This window comes from Cyclopterus lumpus, chromosome 4 (assembly GCF_009769545.1).
Source record: "Cyclopterus lumpus isolate fCycLum1 chromosome 4, fCycLum1.pri, whole genome shotgun sequence".
Lineage (NCBI taxonomy): Eukaryota > Metazoa > Chordata > Actinopteri > Perciformes > Cyclopteridae > Cyclopterus > Cyclopterus lumpus.
Window position 1 is genome coordinate 26,829,036 of NC_046969.1, and position 27,336 is coordinate 26,856,371.

The 27,336-nt window shown below is 49.7% G+C and overlaps 1 protein-coding gene across 4 annotated transcripts in view; it reads left to right on the forward strand.

Annotated features, from left to right (window-relative positions):
- The window catches only part of herc2 (HECT and RLD domain containing E3 ubiquitin protein ligase 2), a 59,653-nt gene that overhangs the window by 18,602 nt on the left and 13,715 nt on the right, over positions 1–27,336 (forward strand). For 2 of the 4 annotated variants that reach the window (XM_034531440.1, XM_034531441.1), the window contains exons 17-62: positions 259–459; positions 532–760; positions 2,309–2,433; positions 3,699–3,877; positions 3,974–4,158; positions 4,241–4,396; positions 4,483–4,668; positions 5,954–6,130; positions 6,223–6,326; positions 6,843–6,993; positions 7,077–7,291; positions 8,311–8,443; positions 8,948–9,075; positions 9,146–9,341; positions 9,436–9,569; positions 9,674–9,850; positions 10,035–10,171; positions 10,356–10,507; positions 10,593–10,784; positions 11,530–11,717; positions 11,800–11,992; positions 13,843–14,216; positions 14,308–14,455; positions 14,536–14,732; positions 14,967–15,197; positions 15,294–15,432; positions 15,868–16,017; positions 16,459–16,601; positions 16,687–16,951; positions 17,034–17,176; positions 17,259–17,357; positions 18,416–18,584; positions 18,686–18,811; positions 19,477–19,585; positions 19,657–19,796; positions 20,421–20,611; positions 20,697–20,802; positions 21,808–21,899; positions 21,972–22,147; positions 23,847–23,958; positions 24,241–24,322; positions 24,402–24,636; positions 25,010–25,187; positions 25,354–25,435; positions 26,594–26,765; positions 26,864–27,008. In XM_034531440.1, the coding sequence (XP_034387331.1) occupies positions 259–459; positions 532–760; positions 2,309–2,433; positions 3,699–3,877; positions 3,974–4,158; positions 4,241–4,396; positions 4,483–4,668; positions 5,954–6,130; positions 6,223–6,326; positions 6,843–6,993; positions 7,077–7,291; positions 8,311–8,443; positions 8,948–9,075; positions 9,146–9,341; positions 9,436–9,569; positions 9,674–9,850; positions 10,035–10,171; positions 10,356–10,507; positions 10,593–10,784; positions 11,530–11,717; positions 11,800–11,992; positions 13,843–14,216; positions 14,308–14,455; positions 14,536–14,732; positions 14,967–15,197; positions 15,294–15,432; positions 15,868–16,017; positions 16,459–16,601; positions 16,687–16,951; positions 17,034–17,176; positions 17,259–17,357; positions 18,416–18,584; positions 18,686–18,811; positions 19,477–19,585; positions 19,657–19,796; positions 20,421–20,611; positions 20,697–20,802; positions 21,808–21,899; positions 21,972–22,147; positions 23,847–23,958; positions 24,241–24,322; positions 24,402–24,636; positions 25,010–25,187; positions 25,354–25,435; positions 26,594–26,765; positions 26,864–27,008 (7,542 nt within the window). The remainder of the gene's footprint in view (positions 1–258; positions 460–531; positions 761–2,308; positions 2,434–3,698; positions 3,878–3,973; positions 4,159–4,240; positions 4,397–4,482; positions 4,669–5,953; positions 6,131–6,222; positions 6,327–6,842; positions 6,994–7,076; positions 7,292–8,310; positions 8,444–8,947; positions 9,076–9,145; positions 9,342–9,435; positions 9,570–9,673; positions 9,851–10,034; positions 10,172–10,355; positions 10,508–10,592; positions 10,785–11,529; positions 11,718–11,799; positions 11,993–13,842; positions 14,217–14,307; positions 14,456–14,535; positions 14,733–14,966; positions 15,198–15,293; positions 15,433–15,867; positions 16,018–16,458; positions 16,602–16,686; positions 16,952–17,033; positions 17,177–17,258; positions 17,358–18,415; positions 18,585–18,685; positions 18,812–19,476; positions 19,586–19,656; positions 19,797–20,420; positions 20,612–20,696; positions 20,803–21,807; positions 21,900–21,971; positions 22,148–23,846; positions 23,959–24,240; positions 24,323–24,401; positions 24,637–25,009; positions 25,188–25,353; positions 25,436–26,593; positions 26,766–26,863; positions 27,009–27,336) is intronic. The other 2 variants (XM_034531443.1, XM_034531444.1) reach the window with 2 other exon arrangements.

The window sequence follows — 27,336 nt, forward strand, 5'->3', positions numbered from 1 at the left end:
TCCTCGTGGCGTTTGAACTCCTTTCTCCTTTCTCCTCGTGGCGTTTGAACTCCTTTCTCCTCGTGGCGTTTGAACTCCTTTCTCCTCGTGGCGTTTGAACTCTTTTCTCCTCGTGGCGTTTGAACTCTTTTCTTCTCGTGGCGTTTGAACTCTTTTCTTCTCGTGGCGTTTGAACTCTTTTCTTCTCGTGGCGTTTGAACTCCTTTCTCCTCGTGGACCCCCACACCTCTTAACGCGTCTGTTTGTTGCCGTCGGCAGAGCTTCGCCTGGTCCTCGTGCTCCAAGTGGTCCGTGGGGCAGCGCGTGCCCTTCGTGGTGGACGTCTGCCCCGTGACCTTTGAGCAGCTGGACCTGCTGCTGCGGCAGGTCAGCGAGGGCATGGACGGCAGCGCGGACTGGCCCCCCCCGCAGGAGAAGGAGTGCATGGTGGTCGCCACGCTCAACCTGCTCCGGCTCCAGGTAGGCCTCCCGTTGCCTGCAGCTTCTTAAGCCCCGTTTCCGCTGGCGCTCATGCCTCTGAATCCTCCTCAGCTCCACGCGGCCATAAGCAACCAGGTGGACCCGGAGGACCTGGGTCTGGGTCTCGGCAGCGCGCTGCTGAACAACCTCAAACAGACGGTGGTCGTTCTGGCGAGCAACGCCGGGGTCCTCAACTCCGTGCAGGCGGCCGCCCAGGCCGTCCTCCAGAGCGGCTGGTCGGTGCTGCTGCCCACCGCCGAGGAGCGAGCCAGGGCGCTGTCCTCGCTGCTGCCCAACGCCGGTGAGAGATCAGCCTTTACCGAACCAGCGTCTGACCAGCAGAGAAATAGAGGCCGTAGAAGGGCAATGTGAGATAAATAAATAATAATAATACAACAAAATATATAATAATATATAAAGATACATAATTAATAATACAAAAAATATATAATAATATATAAAGATGAATAATAGATAAATAATTAATATTATTACAACAATATATATATATATATATATATATAAAGATAAATAATTAATAATAATACAAAAAATATATTATAATATATAAAGATAAATAATAATATATAAAGATAAATAATTAATAATACAAAAGAAAATATAATGTATAAAGATGAATAATAGATAAATAATTAATAATACAAAAAGATAAATAAAAATAAATAAATAATACAAAAAGATAAATAATAATACAAAAAGATCAATAATAAAAAAGATAAATAATGAATAATATATATAAATAACATATGCATAATAATTCATCATAATAAAAAAGATGATAAAAATAAATAATAATTAAAAAAATGTAAAAGACAGAGTACGTCGTGCACGTCGTCTGCTCTCACACACCAATTCAGTTTATTTTGTATAGCCCAATATCACAAATTACAAATTGTCCTCAGAGGGCTTTACAATCTGTACACATACGACATCCCTGACCTTTGACCTCACATCGGATCAGGAAAAACTCCCCAAAAATAACCTTTGACAGGGAAAAAAGTGAAGAAACCTTCAGGAGAGCAACAGAGGAGGATCCCTCTCCCCGGATGGACAGATGAATAGATGTCATGTGACCAGATGAACAGAGTTACATAAACACATTACATGAATATGACAATGTATGAATGGAACTCCAATCCATGAAACAGAAGGAGGTAGAGAGGAGGGGGGGCGGGGCATCAGCAGGGCCAATGGGAGGCCGGCTCACCAGGCATCAGACACCTCCAGGTCCAATGGACCCTATGAGACGTGAAGTCACAACGACTCCGGGGAGGAAGCAGAGTTAATAAGGTGCAATGGAGAGATGTAAATTCATCCATAAGGAGAGAGAGAAGAGGAGATAGGTGCTCAGTGTATCCTAAAACATCCCCCAGCAGCCTATAAGCCTATAGCAGCATATCAAGGGGCTGGACCAGGGCAAACCTGATTCAGCCCTAACTATAACCACTATTAAAGAGGAAAGTCTTGAGTCTATTCTTGAATGAGGTGACTGTGTCTGCCTCCAGGACTGAAAGTGGAAGCTGGTTCCATAAAAGAGGAGCTTGATAACTGAAGGCTCTGGCTCCCATCCTACTTTTTAGGACTCTAGGAACCACAAGTAGCCCCACATTTAGTGAGCAGCTCTCTAGTGGGGAAATATGGTACTACAAGCTCCTTAAGATATGATGGTGCATCACCAATCAAGGCTTTGTAGGTGAGGAGAAGAATTTTAAATGTGATTCACCACACACACACCAACCAGCACTCACACACTCACAATAATAGTCCATTAACTGTGTTCACATTTGGTAGGAAGTGAAAAAGCTTTTTTAAATGTTTCTTTCTCCAGCGTCGGGAAACGAGATGAGTGTGAGTCCCGGTCGCCGCTTCATGATCGACCTGCTGGTCAGCAGCTTGATGGCCGACGGCGGCCTGGAGTCTGCTCTGAACGCAGCCATCACGGCGGAGATACAGGTCAGTGGGGTTAAAGGTCATTCCTACTTCAGCCAGTACTCATGTTCACTGAGCCTGAACGCATCATGAGAACGTTATCATTTACCTTCAGCCAGTACTCATGTTCACTGAGCCTGAACGCATCATGAGAACATTATCATGTACCTTCAGCCAGTACTCATGTTCACTGAGCCTGAACGCATCATGAGAACATTATCATTTACCTTCAGCCAGTACTCATGTTCACTGAGCCTGAACGCATCATGAGAACGTTATCATGTACCTTCAGCCAGTACTCATGTTCACTGAGCCTGAACGCATCATGAGAACATTATCATGTACCTTCAGCCAGTACTCATGTTCACTGAGCGGAGCCTGAACGCATCATCAGAACGTTATCATTTACCTTCAGCCAGTACTCATGTTCACTGAGCGGAGCCTGAACGCATCATGAGAACGTTATCATTTACCTTCAGCCAGTACTCATGTTCACTGAGCGGAGCCTGAACGCATCATGAGAACGTTATCATTCACCTTCAGCCAGTACTCATGTTCACTGAGCAGAGCCTGAACGCATCATGAGAACGTTATCATTTACCTTCAGCCAGTACTCATGTTCACTGAGCAGAGCCTGAACGCATCATGAGAACGTTATCATTTACCTTCAGCCAGTACTCATGTTCACTGAGCAGAGCCTGAACGCATCATGAGAACGTTATCATTTACCTTCAGCCAGTACTCATGTTCACTGAGCGGAGCCTGAACGCATCATGAGAACGTTATCATTTACCTTCAGCCAGTACTCATGTTCACTGAGCAGAGCCTGAACGCATCATGAGAACGTTATCATTTACCTTCAGCCAGTACTCATGTTCACTGAGCGGAGCCTGAACGCATCATCAGAACGTTATCATTTACCTTCAGCCAGTACTCATGTTCACTGAGCGGAGCCTGAACGCATCATGAGAACGTTATCATGTACCTTCAGCCAGTACTCATGTTCACTGAGCGGAGCCTGAACGCATCATGAGAACGTTATCATTTACCTTCAGCCAGTACTCATGTTCACTGAGCAGAGCCTGAACGCATCATGAGAACGTTATCATTTACCTTCAGCCAGTACTCATGTTCACTGAGCAGAGCCTGAACGCATCATGAGAACGTTATCATTTACCTTCAGCCAGTACTCATGTTCACTGAGCAGAGCCTGAACGCATCATGAGAACGTTATCATTTACCTTTTAGCCAGTACTCATGTTCACTGGACGCTGGTATCTATCTTCCAGGACATTGAAGCCAAGAAGGAGGCTCAGAAGGAGAAGGAGATCGACGAGCAGGAGGCCAACGCCTCCACGCTGCAGCGCTGTCGCGCCGTGCTGGACAAAGACCTCATCAACACCGGCATCTACGAGTCCGCGGGGAAGCAAAGCCTTCCTCTGGTGCAGCTCGTGCAGCAGCTGTTGAGGTTTTTAAAAATCAGCTGCTGGTGTTCTTATGGAGCGTTGATCACATTCGGCCTCTGGATCGTGAGCGTATAAAAAGAGCCTTCTGACCTCCGCAGGAACATCGCCTCGCAGACCGTCGCCAGGCTGAAGGACGTCGCTCGCCGCATCTCCAACTATCTGGAGGCGGAGCACGTGAGCAAGGAGCGCTCGGCGTCTCTGGACCTGCTGCTGCGCTTCCAGAGGCTGCTGGTCAGCAAGCTGTACCTGGGCGTCAGCGGCACGGAGAGCGCCAACGGATACAGTGAGTCCAGAGGCTCCTGGTTATCGATCCCTTTGTCTGATTACAGCGTCGTTTAATGTCTTTGGTCTTTCTGTGGTCGCAGACCCGGAGCTTCTGGGCGTCGGCTCCCTGTTAAAGAAGTACATCGCCCTGCTGTGCACTCACATCGGAGACATCCTCCCGGTGGCGACCAGCATCGCCTCCACCGGCCGCCGCCACTTTGCTGAAGTCTCTCGTGTCATTGAAGGAGATCTAACTGGTAACTTCTGCTGCAGTGCGAACGCCATGTTTCATTTATCGTAAAGCACACGTGTGAGACGGTTCTGGGTGTTTCTGCTCCGACAGGAGTGCTGCTGCCCGAGCTGGTGGTGTCCATCGTCCTCCTCCTCACCATCGATGCAGGTCTGATGCAGGAGACCGGATCCATCCCTCTCCTGGCCGGACTCCTGGAGCACCTGGACCGCTTCAACCACCTGGCCCCGGGTCACGAGAGGGACGACAATGAGGATCTGGCCTGGCCAGGCATTATGGGTATAATACACCCATTCAATGTATGACTCTTATTCTGAAGGGCATTATGGGTATAATACACCCATTCAATGTATGACTCTTATTCTGAAGGGCATTATGGGTATAATACACCCATTCAATGTATGACTCTTATTCTGATAGGGCATTATGGGTATAATACACCCATTCAATGTATGACTCTTATTCTGAAGGGCATTATGGGTATAATACACCCATTCAATGTTTGACTCTTATTCTGAAGGGCATTATGGGTATAATACACCCATTCAATGTATGACTCTTATTCTGAAAGGGCATTATGGGTATAATACACCCATTCAATGTATGACTCTTATTCTGAAAGGCATTATGGGTATAATACACCCATTCAATGTATGACTCTTATTCTGAAAGGGCATTATGGGTATAATACACCCATTCAATGTATGACTCTTATTCTGAAGGGCATTATGGGTATAATACACCCATTCAATGTATGACTCTTATTCTGAAGGGCATTATGGGTATAATACACCCATTCAATGTATGACTCTTATTCTGAAAGGGCATTATGGGTATAATACACCCATTCAATGTTTTACTCTTATTCTGAAGGGCATTATGGGTATAATACACCCATTCAATGTTTTACTCTTATTCTGAAGGGCATTATGGGTATAATACACCCATTCAATGTTTTACTCTTATTCTGAAAGGGCATTATGGGTATAATACACCCATTCAATGTTTTACTCTTATTCTGAAGGGCATTATGGGTATAATACACCCATTCAATGTTTTACTCTTATTCTGAAGGGCATTATGGGTATAATACACCCATTCAATGTTTTACTCTTATTCTGAAGGGCATTATGGGTATAATACACCCATTCAATGTATGACTCTTATTCTGAAGGGCATTATGGGTATAATACACCCATTCAATGTTTGACTCTTATTCTGAAAGGGCATTATGGGTATCATACACCCATTCAATGTATGACTCTTATTCTGAAAGGGCAGTATGGGTATAATACACCCATTCAATGTTTGACTCTTATTCTGAAAGGGCATTATGGGTATAATACACCCATTCAATGTATGACTCTTATTCTGAAAGGGCAGTATGGGTATAATACACCCATTCAATGATTGACTCTTATTCTGAAGGGCATTATGGGTATAATACACCCAGCCAATGTTTGGCTCTTATTCTGAAGGGACGGTGGTGCAAACAGGGATATTAGCGCTGACCGGATGAGACGCTCCGTGTAGAATGTGACGAGCTCTTCTTCTGCTGTGGCAGGATCCTTCTTCACAGGTCAGAGCTCCAAGAACAACGAGGAGGTTTCCCTGATCCGCAAGGCCGACCTGGAGAACCACAACAAGGACGGCGGCTTCTGGACGGTCATCGACGGGAAGGTGTACGACATCAAGGACTTCCAGGCTCAGTCCCAGTCGCTGGCGGGGAACAGCGTCCTGGGTGAGCCGCGGGGGGAACGGGGGTCCTCGGTTCCAGGTGGACTCCCCTAGACCCCCCCCGTGGTGACCAGGTCTCTCTCTCTCCTCTTCCAGCCCAGTTTGCAGGCGGGGACCCGGTGCTCGCTCTGGAGGCCGCGCTGCTGTTTGAGGACACCAGGGAGTCCATGCAGGCCTTCTGCGTGGGCCAGTACATGGAGGTACCCGTCCTCCCCGGACCCCGACCCCGACCCGGACCCTGACCCGGACCCTGACCCAAGAGACCCCGTTAAATATGACTCGTCACACCTGAACACAGCCCATCGTTTAGTCAGAGCTCAACTTCTGTATTTAATACTCATTTAACTCAAAACGTGGCATCAACTGACGAGAATGAACAGATGACGTGTGTGTTTATTACACACACACACACACACACACACACACACACACACACATATATATATATATATATATATATATATATATATATATATATATATATATATATATATATATATATATATATATATATATATATATATATATACACACACATACACACACCTGTGTGTGCTGAAAAAATGACGTATTCTCGTATAGTGTTCTTCCATGTGATATTCACACAGCCCCCCTCCTGTCTTCTCCATGACAACGTGAATGTTTCCTTGTAAACCTGGTCCTGGTCTCTCACCGCGTGGTCCCGGTCTCTCACCTCCTGGTCTTTGTCCCTGCAGCCCAACCAGGAGACCGTCACCACCCCGGACCTCAGCAGCCTGTCGTCGCCGCTCATCGACGCGGAGAGGAACCTGGGGCTGCTGCTGGGCCTCCACGCCTCCTACCTGGCCAAGAGCACCCCGCTGTCCCCCATGGAGGTGGAATGTGCCAGTGGGTTCAGTTCACCCGGAGCACCTTTTGGGGGGGTCGGGTCCCTCCGTACGGTCGCTGACGGCCTCCTCCTCTCGTTGCAGAGTGGCTCCGGTCCTCCATCTTCTCCGGGGGTCTGCAGACCAGTCAGATCCACTACAACTACAACGAAGAGAAGGACGAGGACCACTGCAGCTCCCTGGGCACCACCACCCCGGACAAGGTCGAGCTCTACTCCCGCAGAATCACCCTCAGCGACCACGCGCAGCCTTTCCTTCAGGCCATCGCTGACAACAACACCCAGGACCACACCGTGAAGGTACAACAACAACAACAACAACTAGCCGTATTCATACTGTTTACATGATAATGAAGATGAATGTTCCACTGGAGCAGCTCATGAACACAGTATGCACTCTAATCGTTGTGCACCTGCAGTAGAAACCTGGTTTAAACCTGGAGAACATCTCAACATCATCCATCCACAATACGACTTTTTACTCTTATTCTGAAGGGCATTATGGGTATAATACACCCATTCAATGTTTCACTCTTATTCTGAAGGGCATTATGGGTATAATACACCCATTCAATGTTTTACTCTTATTCTGAAAGGGCATTATGGGTATAATACACCCATTCAATGTTTTACTCTTATTCTGAAGGGCATTATGGGTATAATACACCCATTCAATGTTTGACTCTTATTCTGAAGGGCATTATGGGTATAATACACCCATTCAATGTATGACTCTTATTCTGAAGGGCATTATGGGTATAATACACCCATTCAATGTATGACTCTTATTCTGAAGGGCATTATGGGTATAATACACCCATTCAATGTTTCACTCTTATTCTGAAGGGCATTATGGGTATAATACACCCATTCAATGTTTTACTCTTATTCTGAAAGGGCATTATGGGTATAATACACCCATTCAATGTTTTACTCTTATTCTGAAGGGCATTATGGGTATAATACACCCATTCAATGTTTGACTCTTATTCTGAAGGGCATTATGGGTATAATACACCCATTCAATGTTTGACTCTTATTCTGAAGGGCATTATGGGTATAATACACCCATTCAATGTTTGACTCTTATTCTGAAGGGCATTATGGGTATAATACACCCATTCAATGTTTTACTCTTATTCTGAAGGGCATTATGGGTATAATCTCCCTGCAGTAGAAACCTCAGACTCGTGTAGAGAAGGAGGTTTAAACCTGGAGAACATCTCATCCATCCACAATAAGACGTTTACATATTTAGAACCACACTGGAGCACGTTGACGCTGAAGGCTGTATTTACATGTTGTTTCTGACACGGCAGGACTTCCTGTGCCAAATCGAGCGCTGCTGTAAGCAGTACCACCTCATCACGCCCATCACCTTCCCCCCCGAGCACCCCGTGGAGGAGGTCGGCCGCCTGCTGCTCTGCTGCCTGCTGAAGCACCAGGACCTCGGTAACCTGAGATCACATGACCCTTTACGAGTTCACCTGGCTCCTCTTCTCTTACGCGTTGTTAGTTATGGACGGATAGTCAGGATAATCCTTCTCACTTTATTTGTGTTGTAATACTCGTTCCGGCCACCAGAGGGCGAAGTGACACTAAACGCATTCTTTTCTTTTCTTTTAATGTCCGTAACCTGCCGGCAGAGAGTAAAACTTCACCTGGAGGTAAACGGGAATGCTTTTAGTCCTTTGTGAGGTGGCGGTGCACCGCAGCCTCTGGTGGACAACACGAGTATTACAACAACAAACGCACAACTACAGACGTTTATATGTTTCACCTTAACCCGTAAACACAGGAGAGAGTATTTAAATAAAACCTCGACGATGACCTGAATGTTTTTCCTCTCTGGGCTTCCGTAGTCGGCGGCGACGCACTGCGATGTTTCCTTGCTCCGCCTCCATCGCCTCAACGTGTCTCCACCCTCTCTGACCTGATTCTCTCCTCCCGTCTCAGGACACGTCGCCCTTTCCCTCGTCAGTCAGTGTGCCCTGGGCGTGGACCAAGGGAAGCAGAGGTCCCTCCCCAAATCTGTGATTGACGTGTGCCGCATGGTCTACCAGGCCAAGTGTTCCTTAATCAAGGTGTGATTTATATCTAATGGGGAGGGGGGGGCCCAGAGGAGCCTTAATGACCCGTGTGCTCCCCCCTCAGACCCACCAGGAGCAGGGCCGCTCCTACAAGGAGGTGTGTGCGCCCGTCATCGAGCGGCTGCGCTTCCTGTTCAACGAGCTGCGCCCGGCGGCGAGCAACGACCTCTCCATCGTGTCCAAGCTGAAGCTGCTGAGCTCTCAGCCGCGCTGGAGGAGGATCACCCAGAAACTCATCCGGGACCGCAGGAAAAAGAGAGGTGTTGTTGTTGTTGTTGTTGTTTGTGAGAACCAACGACGGGGGATTCGTTTCATGGTTTCTGTTCTGTAATTATTAATATTATTTTGTCTCAGTGCCAAAGAAATCCGAGTCTGCCGACACAGAGGAGCCAAAGCTGGAGAATGAAGGGCCCAAGGGGGAGGAGCTTAACGTCCACATCAGCCCCGCGCCGGCCGACAGGAAGTCGCCCACCAGCCGGACCTCCAAGGTTCCTTTAACGGGGCTCAATTAGTGGAACGTTCCACTGAATATTCTTTAAAATAGAATATGTTTTATTTGTTTCATGATCTTATTGTTTTCGCGGCTCTCCAGCAGGACAAATGGCACCCGCTGCTTCACACCGTGGCCAAGGTGCAGAAGAACCGCTGGCTGAAGCACAGCGTCCTGGGGCCCTTCTCTCAGTCCAGCCTCATGGTCACCATCGTGGAGTTCGCCCTGAAGGAGGAGCCGCTGGACGTGGAGAAGATGAGGAAGTGTCTTCTCAAGCAGGCGAGTTGGAGAAACGCACCATGCCTCATCCTCCTCAGCACCAGGGGGCGATCACACACTGTAACCACTACACAGAGGAGGGGTTCTGATCACCTGGAGACTCATATCTCATGTTCATGAACTACTTTATTACCTTTAAACAAACACTGGAGCGAAACGAGTATTAAAGGTGAGCTTCTTCCAGCTGGAGCGAGCCGAGGTGAGGCTGGAGGGCATCGACACCATGCTGAAGTTGGCCTCCAAGAGCTTCCTGCTGCCGTCGGTGCAGTACGCCATGCTGTGTGGCTGGCAGAGGGTCACACCGGAGGGCACCAACATCGGGTAGGTGGAAGGAACGTGAATATTAATGAAGCCCCTAGTGGACATCGGGAGAATTACATGAGCAACATTAGTCTGATGGTTTTATTCTGTAATGGGAGGAAACATTGTGGGTTCAAAGGGTTAATCACACACACTCTCAAGCCGTGTGTCTGAGTCCCGGTGTGGTCGTCTTGGTGTTTCCCAGAGAGCCCCTGTCGGACTGCCTGAAGGACGTGGATCTGATCCCGCCCTTCAACCGCATGCTGCTGGAGGTGACCTTCGGCAAGTTGTATTCCTGGGCCATCCAGAACGTCCGCAACATCCTGCTGGAGGCCGGCACCCGCTTCAAAGAGCTCGGTGAGAACGAGTGTTGTTGTTGTTGTTGTTGTTGTTATGATTCAACATACCTACCTGACCACGCGGGCTGACTCTTTGTACGCAGGCGTGCAGCCGGTACCCCTGCAGACCATCACCAACGAGAACCCGGCGGGGCCGAGTCTCGGCACCATTCCTCAGGCCCGGTTCCTCCTGGCCATGATCCACATGCTGTCCCTGAAGCACGGCTCCAACAGCCTGAGCCTGCTGCTCAACTCGGGCTTGTTGGCGCTCACGCAGAGCGTCCTGCGGCTCATCGGTGAGATTACACCTGAACGCATCATGAGAACGTTATCGTTTACCTTCAGCCAGTACTCATGTTTACTGAGCAGAGCTTGAATGCATCATGAGAACGTTATCATGTACCTTCAGCCAGTACTCATGTTCACTGAACAGAGCCTGAACGCATCATGAGAACGTTATCATTTACCTCCAGCCAGTACTCATGTTCACTGAGCGGAGCCTGAAGGCATCATAAGAACGTTATCATTTACCTTCAGCCAGTACTCACGTTCACTGAGCGGAGCCTGAACGCATCATGAGAACGTTATCATTTACCTTCAGCCAGTACTCATGTTCACTGAGCAGAGCCTGAACGCATCATGAGAACGTTATCATTTACCTTCAGCCAGTACTCATGTTCACTGAGCGGAGCCTGAACACATCACCATGTAACTGAAGTGAACCTCCACTGGTTCTCCGTTAGCGGTGCAGCTAACGTTACTAGCTAACGTTACTAGCTCTCTTCCTGTTGGTCTAAACACTGGTTGGTTGTTTACAAAGTCACATGATCAGAGATCAGACAAACATGATCACGTGATCTACTGATCACATGATCTACTGGAGGATACAACTTTATTTACTCTGTGATGTTTAAGGTTAAACTGTGAGGGGGGTCAGAACTGATCAAGATCAATAAGACCCGGCACTCCTCTGGTCTCATGAAGGAAGCAGTCTGTCCTGGTTCATGGACGGAGGTGTTTGACGTGTCGTTGTGTCTCCAGGGCCCAGTACAGACAGCAGTGAGGAGGACCTGAGTCTCTGTGCTCAAGGAGGCTCCGCTACAGTCCTGGAGGAGTCCAGAAAGGAGACGGCCCCGACCCCCCTGCCCGCCTCGGGCCCCGAGCTGGCTGCTATGATGAAGATAGGCACGAGGGTCATGAGGGGGGTCGACTGGAAGTGGGGAGATCAGGTACCGTGGATCCACTTGACGGTCACGTCGGTACATGAAGCAGTAAAGTCCAGAATGTGACCCCGTATCTTGCTGTGTCCAGGACGGTCCGGCACCAGGTCTCGGCCGGGTCATTGGGGAGCTGGGCGAGGACGGCTGGATCAGGGTCCAGTGGGACACCAGCAGCACCAACTCGTACAGGATGGGCAAGGAGGGCAAATACGACCTGAAGCTGGCGGAGCTGCCGCTGGCTGCCCAGCCCCCGACTGAGGACTCGGACACGGAGGACGACACAGGTTGGGTCACGTTGTTGTTGTCAAAAACTGAACCAGAACAAGAGAAGCTGTGAAAAACCAAACTGAAACAATGTTGCCTGGTTGAAACTGTGACCCCGTAAACCACCACACTGTGACCCTGTAAACCACCACACTGTGACCCCGTAAACCACCACACTGTGACCCTGTAAACCACCACACTGTGACCCCGTAAACCACCACACTGTGACAACACTGTGACCCTGTAAACCACCACACTGTGACCCTGTAAACCACCACACTGTGACCCCGTAAACCACCACACTGTGACCCCGTAAACCACCACACTGTGACCCTGTAAACCACCACACTGTGACCCTGTAAACCACCACACTGTGACCCTGTAAACCACCACACTGTGACCCCGTAAACCACCACACTGTGACCCCATAAACCACCATTCTGTGACCCTGTAAACCACCATTCTGTGACCCTGTAAACCACCACACCGTGACCCCGTAAACCACCACACCGTGACCCCGTAAACCACCACACTGTGACCCCGTAAACCACCACACTGACCCTGTAAACCACCACACCGTGACCCCTTAAACCACCACACTGTGACCCCTTAAACCACCACACTGTGACCCCGTAAACCACCACACTGTGACCCCGTAAACCACCACACTGTGACCCCGTAAACCACCACACTGTGACCCCGTAAACCACCACACTGTGACCCCGTAAACCACCACACCGTGACCCCGTAAACCACCACACCGTGACCCCGTAAACCACCACACCGTGACCCCGTAAACAACCACACCGTGACCCCGTAAACAACCACACTGTGACCCCGTAAACCACCACACTGTGACCCCGTAAACCACCACACTGTGACCCTGTAAACCACCACACTGTGACCCTGTAAACCACCACACTGTGACCCCGTAAACCACCACACTGTGACCCTGTAAACCACCACACTGTGACCCCGTAAACCACCACACTGTGACAACACTGTGACCCTGTAAACCACCACACTGTGACCCTGTAAACCACCACACTGTGACCCCGTAAACCACCACACTGTGACCCCGTAAACCACCACACTGTGACCCTGTAAACCACCACACTGTGACCCTGTAAACCACCACACTGTGACCCTGTAAACCACCACACTGTGACCCCGTAAACCACCACACTGTGACCCCGTAAACCACCACACTGTGACCCCGTAAACCACCACACTGACCCTGTAAACCACCACACCGTGACCCCTTAAACCACCACACTGTGACCCCGTAAACCACCACACTGTGACCCCGTAAACCACCACACTGTGACCCCGTAAACCACCACACTGTGACCCCGTAAACCACCACACTGTGACCCCGTAAACCACCACACCGTGACCCCGTAAACCACCACACCGTGACCCCGTAAACCACCACACCGTGACCCCGTAAACAACCACACCGTGACCCCGTAAACAACCACACTGTGACCCCGTAAACCACCACACTGTGACCCCGTAAACCACCACACTGTGACCCCGTAAACCACCACACTGTGACCCCGTAAACCACCACACTGTGACCCCGTAAACCACCACACTGTGACCCCGTAAACCACCACACTGTGACCCCGTAAACCACCACACTGTGACCCCGTAAACTACCACACTGTGACCCTGTAAACCACCACACTGTGACACCGTAAACCACCACACTGTGACCCTGTAAACCACCACACTGTAACCCTGTAAACCACCACACTGTGACCCCGTAAACCACCACACTGTGACCGTAAATCTTCATCGGTTACACCAAAATCAAACTAGAACTTGATGCATGAGAACCTTAAACCCGGTGTTCTCCTGGTTCCAGAAGGGGAGCAGATGGAGAAGAGCAGCCACCCGACGGCCATGATGATGACCAGCACGGTGAACCTGCTGAAGACGCTGTCGCTGACGGCGGGCATCCACGCCGAGGTGCTGCAGACCGACGCCACCCGGACCCTCTGCGGCCTCCTGAGGACGCTGGTGGAGAGCGGCGCCAACGACAAGTCTCTCCCGGGCTGCCACGCCCACAGGCTGGTCTCTCGGGACCAGCACCGGAGCTGGTCCACGCTGGGCTTCATACGCAGCATCGCGCTGGTGCCCCAGATGTGCGGCACGCTCAGCACCTCGGCCTGGATCGGCCTGCTGATCCGGATCGTGGAGGGGCACCGGTCCTTCAGCGGGGTCACCCTGCAGAGACAGGTGGGAGAATGCTGGACCGGGTTATAAGGAACACCTTGAAGGGACTTGTTGTTGTCTATGGAGGATTGTTTACATGTTTACATGTTTACAGATCCTGGCGCTCCGCCTCCTTCAGGCCGTCCTGCCCTCGTGGGACAAGATGGAGCGCTCGCAGGACATGAAGTTCCTGGTGGAGAAGTTGTTCAACTTCCTGGGAAGCCTGCTGAGCACCTGCTCCTCCGACCTGCCACTCCTCAGAGGTACCGCGTCGCACTCCGGAGGGACCCCCCCCCCCCCCCCAACAAAAACATGTTGTTAAAGTGCTACTTCCTGTCCACAGAGGGTTCCCTGAGGAGGAGGAAGTCCCGCCCCCAGGCGTCTCTCACGGCCACTCACAGCAGCACGCTGGCGGAGGAGATCGTGTCGGTGCTGCGCACGCTGCACTCGCTCAGCCAGTGGAACTACATGATCAACGACTACGTCAACGCGCAGCTGAGCGCCATCGGAGACGTGATGGCTGGCTGTCAGTCTGAGGCTGTGAGGGTCACTCGGTCACTTTGTGTTAAAGGGACAGTACCATGTTTACCAGTGTGTTTGTTTAAGGTGCTTCACCTGCTGCAGTAAAACTCATCGGTACTGGCCCTTTAAGAGACATTAAGGCTTTTATTCTGTCTTATTGATGACACCAAACGGTGAAACCTCTCTCTCTCTCTCTCTCTCTCTCTCTCTCTCTCTCTCTCTCTCTCTCTTTCCCACCCCCCACCCCCCCAGTGTTTTTTGGAGGACTACTTCCCTGACTCTGAGGTCCCCCGGGTGGGCACCCTGATGGCGGTGATGGCGGTCATCGGAGGAATCGACGGGCGCCTCAGACTCGGAGGCCAAGTCCTCCACGAGGAGCACGGAGAGGGAACCGTCACTCGCATCACCCCGAAGGGACGGATCACGGTCCAGTTCCAGGACATGAGGACCAGCAGGGTCTGCCTGCTGAGCCACCTCAAACCGGTGAGGGGGGGTCGAGGTTCTGCTGTTTGCTGCTTCTCGAGTCCAATGAAACGCTGACCAGGTCTTCTTCTTCTTTGGTGGTGGTCCTCCCTGCAGGTCCCGGCCGTGTCCTTCAGCGTGCAGAACCTCCCCTTCTCGGACCCCATGCTGGTGGTCTGGGCTCAGCTGGTCAGCCTGGCCGGAAGCAAACTGGAGAAGCAACGCATGAAGAAGTCCGTCAGCCGAGGGCTCTCAGGTAGAGGAGACCCAGGGGGGAGCAGGGGGGGGGGGGGTGAAAGACATCTCAAATACCTCCAATACTTCACTAAATTATACTTATAAATAAGTAAATACTCTGGTTCCAGCCCAGAATCACCAGTATTATCATCAGCTTCTTGAGTTTTGTTCTTGTACTCTTACAACTAATCTCGGTTAGAACTATTTAGAACCTCCGGTGGTTGTAATATAATAAGCGGTTTTCCATGTGACTCATAAATATCATATAAAAAAAAAGAAGGTAAAAACTGTATTTTGACCAATAAAGAAAATCCTTTATTAGTCCGGCAGAAATAATGCAAATAAGAAAGAAGATGAAGTATCATAAATAAAAGAATCCACAATACCTGAAGCATGATGTCAGCAGACAGGATCACTGCGCCGTGTATTTATGCATCTTTAATATCTCTTTAAGCCGACCAGGTGGACGTGCACCTGCTGCGCTGCCAGCAGCTCCGGCTGTACATCCTGAAGGCGGGTCGGGCTCTGCTGGCCCACCAGGACCAGCTGAGGCAGATCCTCTCCCAGGCCGCCGTCTTCTTGGACATCGGGCCCAACGCCATCGGTGAGACGGGTTTCAGACGGATCGCCTGCAGGAACCTTCCAATAAAAACAATAAGATTTAAACGTTCTCCTTTAACTAAACATGAACTAAGGATTTAAACTTTTAATTAAAGGTAAATAAATAAACAGTAAAACAGGTCACAACTTAAGGGGCCTAAACTCCCAAAATGTGAGTCATCCCTCACAGGTAAATATTAGTGACTTCTGGCTCGTAAATGTGGTGCTTTATTATTATTATTATTATTATTATTATTATTATTATTATTATTATATTATTTAATGATCAATTAGTCATAATTTCTAAGCGTGAACGAGATGATTTCATAGACTTCCATTGAGGGGAACGTTTCAGTTCAAAGAGTTGGAACCTTGCCGCTGACCGACGTCTGTGTGAAGCTCTCCGATTCATCATGAACATATTATGGTCTGTCCCCCTCTGCAGAGGACCCGGTGGCGTCCTCCCCCGACGTGGGCGACCTGTCCCCGGAGGGTCCGGTGCCGCCGCTGATCCTCCTGCAGCAGCTGCTGTCCGCCGCCACTCAGCCGTCGCCCATCAAAGCCGTCTTTGACAGGCAGGAGATGGAGGTGTGTCTTCAGCGCTGGGTTAATGTGGGCGGAGCTTCAGAGCGTCGTTGGGTTTGACTGTGTGTGTGTGTGTGTGTGTGTGTAGGCTGCAGCTCTGGCCGTGTGTCAGTTCCTCGCGGTGGAGTCCGCCCACCCGTCCTCGCCGCTGTTCGAGGAGAGCAGCTCCAGCGAGGCCACCACGCCCGTGACCGTGCAACACGTCCGCCCCCCCAAGCAGAAGAAGCAGAAGGCCTCCCCCGTGCCCCCCGTCCCCATCGTCCTCCAGCTCATGGAGATGGGCTTCGTGCGGAAAAACATCGAGTTCGCCTTGAAGTCGTTGTCCGGGACGACGGGCGCCTCCGGCGTCCCGGGTACAAGTTCTCTCTGAAACCTTCACGACGCGACGCGGTACCTGCGATGCACCTGTGGAGACTAACTGAGCTTCTTCCCCAGGCGTGGAGGCTCTGGTGGGCTGGCTGCTGGACCACCCGGACGTCCACGTCACCGAGCTGTCGGACGCCGACACCGCGACAGACGAATACTCTGACGAGGAGGTGCTGGAGGAGCTGGAGGAGGCCGAGCCCACGTTCCCCGTGGTACACGTCCTTCCTCTTTAATTCCTGCCGCAGCAATAATAATAATACCAGAGTCACTCTGATTCTCGCTGTGTGTCTTCAGCCTCCAGGTGCCGCGGTGACGGAGAGCCAGACCTTCAAGAAGAGATCAGACTTCCAGAGCAACGACGACTACGCCGTCTACGTGAGAGAGAACATCCAGGTAACCCTGACATACTATACTCGCCCCCTGGTGGTTAGTAGAGAGAATGCAGCTTTAACACGTGAAGCATAGACTTCTATACAACCAGAGCAGTCGCCCCCTGGTGGTCAGTTGAGAGAATGCAGCTTTAACACATGAAGCATAGACTTCTATACAACCAGAGGAGACGCCCCCTGGTGGTCAGGAGAGAGAATGCAGCTTTAACACATGAAGCATAGACTTCTATACAACCAGAGGAGTCGCCCCCTAGTGGTCAGGAGAGAGAATGCAGCTTTAGGACATGAAGCATAGACTTCTATACAACCAGAGGAGTCGCCCCCTGGTGGTCAGGAGAGAGAATGCAGCTTTAACACATGAAGCATAGACTTCTATACAACCAGAGGAGTCGCCCCCTGGTGGTCAGGAGAGAGAATGCAGCTTTAACACATGAAGCAGAGACTTCTATACAACCAGAGGAGTCGCCCCCTGGTGGTCAGGAGAGAGAATGCAGCTTTAGGACATGAAGCATAGACTTCTATACAACCAGAGGAGTCACCCCCTGGTGGTCAGTAGAGAGAATGCAGCTTTAACACGTGAAGCATAGACTTCTATACAACCAGAGCAGTCGCCCCCTGGTGGTCAGGAGAGAGAATGCAGCTTTAACACATGAAGCATAGACTTCTATACAACCAGAGGAGACGCCCCCTAGTGGTCAGGAGAGAGAATGCAGCTTTAGGACATGAAGCATAGACTTCTATACAACCAGAGGAGTCGCCCCCTGGTGGTCAGGAGAGAGAATGCAGCTTTAACACATGAAGCATAGACTTCTATACAACCAGAGGAGTCGCCCCCTGGTGGTCAGGAGAGAGAATGCAGCTTGAACACATGAAGCATAGACTTCTATACAACCAGAGGAGTCGCCCCCTGGTGGTCAGGAGAGAGAATGCAGCTTTAACACATGAAGCATAGACTTCTATACAACCAGAGGAGTCGCCCCCTGGTGGTCAGGAGAGAGAATGCAACTTTAGGACATGACTTTCCTGGTGAAATGAGGCTCACTGCCCCCGACTCCTCTCCAGGTGGGGATGATGGTGAAGTGCTGCAGAACGTACGAGGAAGTGTACGACGGCGATGTGGGGAAAGTGATCAAGCTGGACCGAGACGGGCTCCATGACCTGAACGTGCAGTGTGACTGGCAGCAGAAAGGAGGAACCTACTGGGTCCGATACATCCACATCGAGCTGCTGGGTGAGCTCCATGGGTTGGAGGAGGAGGAGGAGGAGGAGGAGGAGGAGGAGGAGTCTTCTCTTCACCCTTTGACATGTGTTGGGTCCTTTTCCTTCTCACAGGATTCCCACCACAAAGTTCTCCCTCTCACATAAAGATCGGAGACAAAGTGAGAGTGAGACCCTCGGTCACCACACCGAAGTACAAATGGGGCTCCGTCACTCACAGGAGTGTTGGGGTCGTGAAAGGTGAGCCTTTGATCTTCAGTTCTCCTCCGATCGGGATACCTCTGATCACCTTATATGTTTGAAGCTTCATGTAGTGTAGCATTATTTATTAATTTAAATATTCTAAATAATAACTTTTATTTATTTAACTTTTCTTATTTAATTATTCTTTATTTATTTAACTACTCTTATTTATTTATTTTAACTTTTCTTATGTACATATTCTTTAATTCAAATGTATTTAAATAAAGTTGATTCTTTTATTGTATATATTTATTCTCATTTAACTTTTATTTATTAAAATACATTATTTATTTAAAGATTCTTATGTATTTAAATAAAGTTAATTATTGATTCTTATTTAATTCTTATTTTATATAATTCTCATTTATTCAACTTTCATTTATTAAAATACATTATTTAATATTCTTATGCATTTAAATAAAGTTAATTATTCTTATTTTATATAATTCTCATTTATTCAACTTTCATTTATTAAAATACATTATTTATTTAATATTCTTACGTTAATGCTGCCATAAAACCCAACTGTTAACAACATTTCATATTGGGTGTTATGTGAAGACGACCGTTTATTTTAATGTGCAACATGTTCCGCTCTGAAAGAAGAGAATCGGAGTCACAGCCGCTCCGTCTCCTGTTCTAACCTCCGTGTTGTGTTTCAGCCTTCAGCGCCAACGGGAAGGATGTGATCGTGGACTTCCCCCAGCAGTCCCACTGGACCGGCCTGCTGTCTGAGATGGAGCTGGTGCCCAGCGTCCACCCCGGAGTGAGGTGTGTTCACGCTTCCCGTCTGGTTCTTTAAACGCCGGCGTGCCGTTGAAACGCTCCCGTGTCTCCTGCAGGTGTGACGGCTGCCAGATGTTCCCCATCAACGGGCCCAGATTCAAATGCAGGAGCTGCGACGACTTCGACTTCTGTGAGAACTGCTTCAAGACCCGCAAACACAACGCCAGGCATTCCTTTGGTCGGATCAACGAGCCGGGTCAGTCACCCACAATGCACCTGTTGCAGTCGCACACTCACCCACAATGCACCTGTTGCAGTCACACTCACCCACAATGCAGCTGTTGCAGTCGCACGCTCACCCACAATGCACCTGTTGCAGTCACACTCACCCACAATGCACCTGTTGCAGTCACACTCACCCACAATGCAGCTGTTGCAGTCGCACGCTCACCCACAATGCACCTGTTGCAGTCGCACGCTCACCCACAATGCAGCTGTTGCAGTCACACGCTCACCCACAATGCACCTGTTGCAGTCACACTCACCCACAATGCACCTGTTGCAGTCACACGCTCACCCACAATGCAGCTGTTGCAGTCGCACGCTCACCCACAATGCACCTGTTGCAGTCACACTCACCCACAATGCACCTGTTGCAGTCGCACTCACCCACAATGCAGCTGTTGCAGTCGCACGCTCACCCACAATGCACCTGTTGCAGTCACACTCACCCACAATGCACCTGTTGCAGTCGCACTCACCCACAATGCACAACACATTATTCCAGTCTAATGATGGATATAACACATTATTCTATATTCCAGTCTAATATATATATATATATATATATATATATATAAATAACACCCTCTTCTCTCAGGCCAGTCCCCGTCGTCCTGCGGCCGCTCGGGGAAGCAGCTGAAGAGGCCTCCCAGTAGCCAGCGCGGCATGCTGGTGGACGACTGGTGCCGCGCGGTGAAGAGCCTCAGCGTGTCGTCCTCCGTCAACCAGGCGGCGCGCCTCATCGACTGCAGCGAGCAGTGCTGGCAGTCCTCCGGCTCGCAGGGGAAGGCGAGTGATGGGCTGCGTTTGGTTTTTATTATGGTCTGGCGGCACCAGCTGACCGGACCCCCCCTCCCTCCCTCTCGTTCCGCAGCACTGGGTCCGTCTGGAGCTCTTCCCGGACGTCCTGGTGCACCGGCTGAAGGTGGTGGTGGACCCGGCAGACAGCAGCTACATGCCCTCCCTGGTGGTGGTGTCAGGCGAGTCTTTTGGACATCCCATAATAAGTTCAGAAGGAACTGTGCAGCCTAAATACACTCTCAGCTTCCTTGAGTCCTTTTCTCATGTTTGTTCTAATAATGATGGTTTATTTTAACATTATTGTCCTTTAAGACATCAATCAAGACACACACAGACACGCACACACGCACACGCACACACACACACAGACACGCACACACACACACACAGAAACGCACACAGACACACACACGCACACAGACACACACACAGACACGCACACACACAGACACGCACACACACACACGCAGACACACACGCAGACGCACACACACAGACACGCACACAGACACACACATGCACACAGACACACACATGCACACAGACACGCACACACACAGACACACACACGCAGACACACACGCAGACGCACACACACCACACAGACACACACACACTCAGACACGCACACACACACACACACAGACACGCACACAGACACGCACACACACAGACATTACATTACATTACATTACATGTCATTTAGCTGACGCTTTTATCCAAAGAGACTTACAATAAGTGCATTAAACCATGAGTCCAAACTCAGAACAACAAGAATCAAGCAAGTACAATTTCTTCAATAAAGTTAAACTACAAAGTGCTATCAGTAAGAGACATTTAAGTGTTATTAAAGTGCTATCGGTAAGGGACATTTAAGTGTTATTAAAGTGCTATTGGTAAGGGACATTTAAGTGTTATTAAAGTGCTATCGGTAAGGGACATTTAAGTGCTACTAAAGTGCTATCGGTAAGGGACATTTAAGTGCTACTACGGCATTTAAGTGCTACCTATTCAAGGTAGCACTTATTCAGACACACACACGCAGACACACACACACAGACAAACGCGCACACACAGACACACACACACACGGACACACACACACGGACACACACACACGGACACACGCAGACACACACACACACACACTCTCTTGTATAAACAACATGGCGTCCCTGTAACAGGTGGCGGCTCCTTGAACAACCTGGTGGAGCTGAAGACGATCAACATCAACCCCACGGACACCAGCGTCCTGGTGCTGAGCGACTGCACCGAGGTCGGTGGACTGTCGTCGCTCGTTACGTTACGATCGTGTAATAACACGGTAATAACACAACGTCGTCTCTAGTTTCACAGGTACATCGAGGTCGCCATCAAGCAGTGCCGCAGCTCCGGTATCGACTGTAAGATCCACGGGCTGAGCGTGGTGGGGCGCATCAGAGCGGAGGACGAAGACCTCGCCGCCGTGCCCTTCCTGGCCTCTGACAACGAGGAGGAGGACGAGGACAAGACCACCACCGGGAGGTACAGACCAGGACCAGACCCAGACCGGTGGACATGAGAGGTTTCCTAAAGGGACCCTGGTGCTTAGAGACAATACCACCTTAGTCCACAGGGGGCATCAGAACCAACACTACCACTTTAGTCCACAGGGTGCATCAGAACCAACACTACCACTTTAGTCCACAGGGGGCATCAGAACCAACACTACCACTTTAGTCCACAGGGTGCATCAGAACCAACACTACCACTTTAGTCCACAGGGGGCATCAGAACCAACACTACCACTTTAGTCCACAGGGTGCATCAGAACCAACACTACCACTTTAGTCCACAGGGGGCATCAGAACCAACACTACCACTTTAGTCCACAGGGGGCACAACACTACCACTTTAGTCCACAGGGGGCATCAGAACCAACACTACCACTTTAGACCACAGGGGGCACCAGAACCAACACTACCACTTTAGACCACAGGGGGCACCAGAACCAACACTACCTCTTTAGTCCACAGGGGGCACAACACTACCACTTTAGTCCACAGGGGGCATCAGAACCAACACTACCACTTTAGTCCACAGGGGGCATCAGAACCAACACTACCACTTTAGTCCACAGGGGGCACCAGAACCAACACTACCACTTTAGTCCACAGGGGGCACCAGAACCAACACTACCACTTTAGTCCACAGGGGGCACCAGAACCAACACTACCACTTTAGTCCACAGGGGGCACCAGAACCAACACTACCACTTTAGTCCACAGGGGGCACCAGAACCAACACTACCACTTTAGTCCACAGGGGGCACCAGAACCAACACTACCTCTTTAGTCCACAGGGGGCACCAGAACCAACACTACCACTTTAGTCCACAGGGGGCACCAGAACCAACACTACCACTTTAGTCCACAGGGGGCACAACACTACCACTTTAGTCCACAGGGGGCGCCAGAACCAACACTACCACTTTAGTCCACAGGGGGCACAACACTACCACTTTAGTCCACAGGGGGCATCAGAACCAACACTACCACTTTAGTCCACAGGGGGCTCCAGAACCAACACTACCACTTTAGTCCACAGGGGGCTCCAGAACCAACACTACCACTTTAGTCCACAGGGGGCACCAGAACCAACACTACCACTTTAGTCCACAGGGGGCACCAGAACCAACACTACCACTTTAGTCCACAGGGGGCACCAGAACCAACACTACCACTTTAGTCCACAGGGGGCACCAGAACCAACACTACCACTTTAGACCACAGGGGGCACCAGAACCAACACTACCACTTTAGTCCACAGGGGGCACCAGAACCAACACTACCACTTTAGTCCACAGGGGGCACCAGAACCAACACAACTACTTTAGTCCACAGGGGGCTCCAGAACCAACACAACTACTTTAGTCCACAGGGGGCTCCAGAACCAACACTACTACTTTAGACCACAGGGGGCACCAGAACCAACACTACCACTTTAGTCCACAGGGGGCACCAGAACCAACACTACCACTTTAGTCCACAGGGGGCACCAGAACCAACACTACCACTTTAGTCCACAGGGGGCGCCAGTACCAAGACTAAAGTTTCCTTGCTGTTCTTTCGTGTTTGAACGGTTCCCGTTGTGTAAATGAACGATACAGCTGTGTTTTGGGTTTTTTAATCCTCCAACAGTCACAATGAAGATGAAGTGAATTCATGTTGTGTGTTTTCTTTAGTCTTGCCCGGAAGAAGTCTTCAGGGTTGGAGTCTTCAGCGACCATCAGGACCAAAGTGTTTGTGTGGGGGCTGAACGACAAGGACCAGCTGGGAGGACTCAAGGGCTCTAAGGTACCGCTGGTGTGATCCTCTCCACGGGTAGTCTGAGCCTTGATTAAGAAAAGACCAATAAATATAAATAAATAGACACTCAGACTCAGTCAGTGGGTTTTAAAGTTTAGATGTTGAAATTATTGGCAACAAAATGCTCTCAAAGTATCAGAATGGCCTGTTTCAGTGTGCTATATTCTATATTTAATAAAGTCATTATCACCTGGTAATGTTTAGTTTGATCACCTTTTATCTTTAAGTGATGTCGTGTGGTCATGTGACTTCCTCTGGTGTCCTTCACAGATCAAGGTGCCCTCCTTCTCCGAAACGCTCTCTGCTCTCAACGTGGTTCAAGTGGCCGGCGGTTCCAAAAGCCTCTTTGCAGGTCTGTGGTGAAGACGATGATGAAGGTTGTTGTGGTGGTTCTGGTGGTTCTGGGTCTTCAGCGTTGCGTCTCCTTGCAGTGACGGTGGAGGGGAAGATCTACGCGTGCGGCGAGGCCACCAACGGCAGGCTGGGTCTGGGTCTGTCCAGCGGCACCATCCCCATCCCGCGGCAGATCACCGCGCTCAGCAACTACGTGGTGAAGAAGGTCGCCGTGCACTCGGGGGGGCGGCACGCCATGGCGCTGACCGTGGACGGGAAGGTGTTCTCCTGGGGGGAGGGAGACGACGGCAAGCTGGGCCACTTCAGCAGAATGTACGTGTGTGTATGTGTGTGTATATATATATATATATATATATATATATATATATATATATATAATGTGTGTGTGTGTGTGTATATATATGTATATATATGTATATATATATATATATACATACACACTCTTCTCTTCTCCTTCCTCCTCTTCTCCTCGTTCTCACATGAATCCATCATGACGTCATAGTTTCTCAGAGGAGCTCAGAGTTTAATGTTTTTAACACAATCTGATTAAAGTAAAATGTTTATTTGAGGAGAGAATTTAAACGAGTAAACATAAATTTTTTTAATTATAAAATATTAACATTTTAAGTCTGAAGAATCTTCACTCGTGATGTGACGACGCAGCTTAAAGAAGTTTGTTGTTCAGGAACTGTGACAAACCTCGGCTGATCGAGGCGCTGAAGACGAAGCGCATCAGGGACATCGCCTGCGGCAGCTCGCACAGCGCCGCCATCACCTCCAGCGGCGAGCTGTACAGCTGGGGGCTCGGCGAGTACGGCCGCCTGGGCCACGGAGACAACACCACGCAGCTGAGGCCCAAACTGGTGAGCGACCACTTAATGTTTGATTTAGGTTGAGCTCGTTATCAATAATGTGGAACATGTTTAATGGAGGTGTGGAGTATGTGGACATGAGCTCAGACGCTATCCCATAATGTCCATACAATCTGTCCCACGTGAACTGTAACTTGACCGTGAACTCCTCCTCCAGGTGAAAGTGCTTCTGGGCCACCGCGTCATCCAGGTGGCTTGTGGGAGCCGAGATGCCCAAACTCTGGCCCTCACCGATGAAGGTACCTCTAGGACCAGAGACTAGTAGAGAGACTGAGAGACTGAGAGAGACTGAGAGAGAGAGAGAGACTGAGAGAGAGACTGAGAGAGAGAGAGACTGAGAGAGACTGAGAGAGAGAGAGACTGAGAGAGAGAGACTGAGAGAGACAGAGAGAGAGAGAGACTGAGAGAGACTGAGAGACTGAGAGAGACTGAGAGAGAGAGAGACTGAGAGAGAGAGAGAGACTGAGAGAGAGAGAGACTGAGAGAGAGAGAGAGACTAGTAGAGACTGAGAGAGACTAGTAGAGACTGAGAGAGACTAGTAGACTATGAGAGACTGAGAGAGAGACTAGTAGAGACTGAGAGAGACTAGTAGAGACTATGAGAGAGACTAGTAGAGACTGAGAGAGACTATGAGAGACTGAGAGACTAGTAGACTATGAGAGACTGAGAGAGACTAGTAGACTATGAGAGACTGAGAGAGACTAGTAGACTATGAGAGACTAGTAGAGACTGAGAGAGACTAGTAGACTATGAGAGACTGAGAGAGACTAGTAGACTATGAGAGACTAGTAGAGACTGAGAGAGACTAGTAGACTATGAGAGACTGAGAGAGACTAGTAGAGACTGAGAGAGAGACTAGTAGAGACTGAGAGAGACTAAGAGACTAGTAGACTATGAGAGACTGAGAGAGACTAGTAGAGACTGAGAGAGACTAGTAGAGACTGAGAGAGACTAGTAGACTATGAGAGACTGAGAGACTAGTAGAGACTGAGAGAGACTAGTAGACTATGAGAGACTGAGAGAGAGACTAGTAGAGACTGAGAGAGACTAGTAGACTGAGAGAGAGACTAGTAGAGACTGAGAGAGACTAGTAGACTAGTAGAGACTGAGAGAGACTAGTAGACTATGAGAGACTGAGAGAGAGACTAGTAGAGACTGAGAGAGACTAGTAGACTATGAGAGACTGAGAGAGACTAGTAGAGACTGAGAGAGACTATGGCGAGTAGAGAAGAGTAAAGACTAGGAGAGACGATTGAAGACTAATAGACTAACAGAGCCCATTCTTCTCTCTCCGGCTTCATTCTCTCTCCGGTCGTTAGGAGACTCGGTTGACGGACGCGTTTCTTTTTCTCGTCGGTGAAGTATTATTAATTAATTAATTATTATCTTGTGTCAGGGCTGGTGTTCTCTTGGGGCGACGGGGATTTCGGGAAGCTGGGTCGCGGAGGCAGCGAAGGCTGCAACATCCCCCAGAACATCGAGAGGCTGAACGGGCAGGCGGTCTGCCAGATCGAGTGCGGAGCTCAGTTCTCCTTGGCGCTGACCAAGACCGGCGTGGTGTGGACCTGGTGAGCCGGAGGACCTGTCGTGGTCGTGGTCGTGGTCGTGGTCGTGGTCGTGGTCCTTGCTGCTTCCTTCAGGTGCTCACGGCTTGGTTTCCCAACAGGGGCAAAGGAGACTACTTCCGACTGGGTCACGGCACCGACGTCCATGTGCGGAAGCCCCAGATGGTGGAAGGCCTGAGGGGGAAGAAGATCGTCCACGTGGCTGTCGGAGCGCTGCACTGTTTGGCTGTTACAGACACGGGACAGGTGGGTCAATGCTGTCAATGAACGATTAGTGTTCATTGATTATATCATTGATTAGTCCTCATTGATTATCCCTCATTGATTATCCCTCATTGATTAGCCCTCTTTGATTATCCCTCATTGATTATCCCTCATTGATTAGCCCTCATTGATTATTCCTCATTGATTAGCCCTCATTGATTAGCCCTCATTGATTAGTCCTCATTGATTATCCCTCATTGATTAGCCCTCATTGATTATTCCTCATTGATTAGTCCTCATTGATTAGCCCTCATTGATTAGCCCTCATTGATTAGTCCTCATTGATTAGCCCTCATTGATTAGTCCTCAT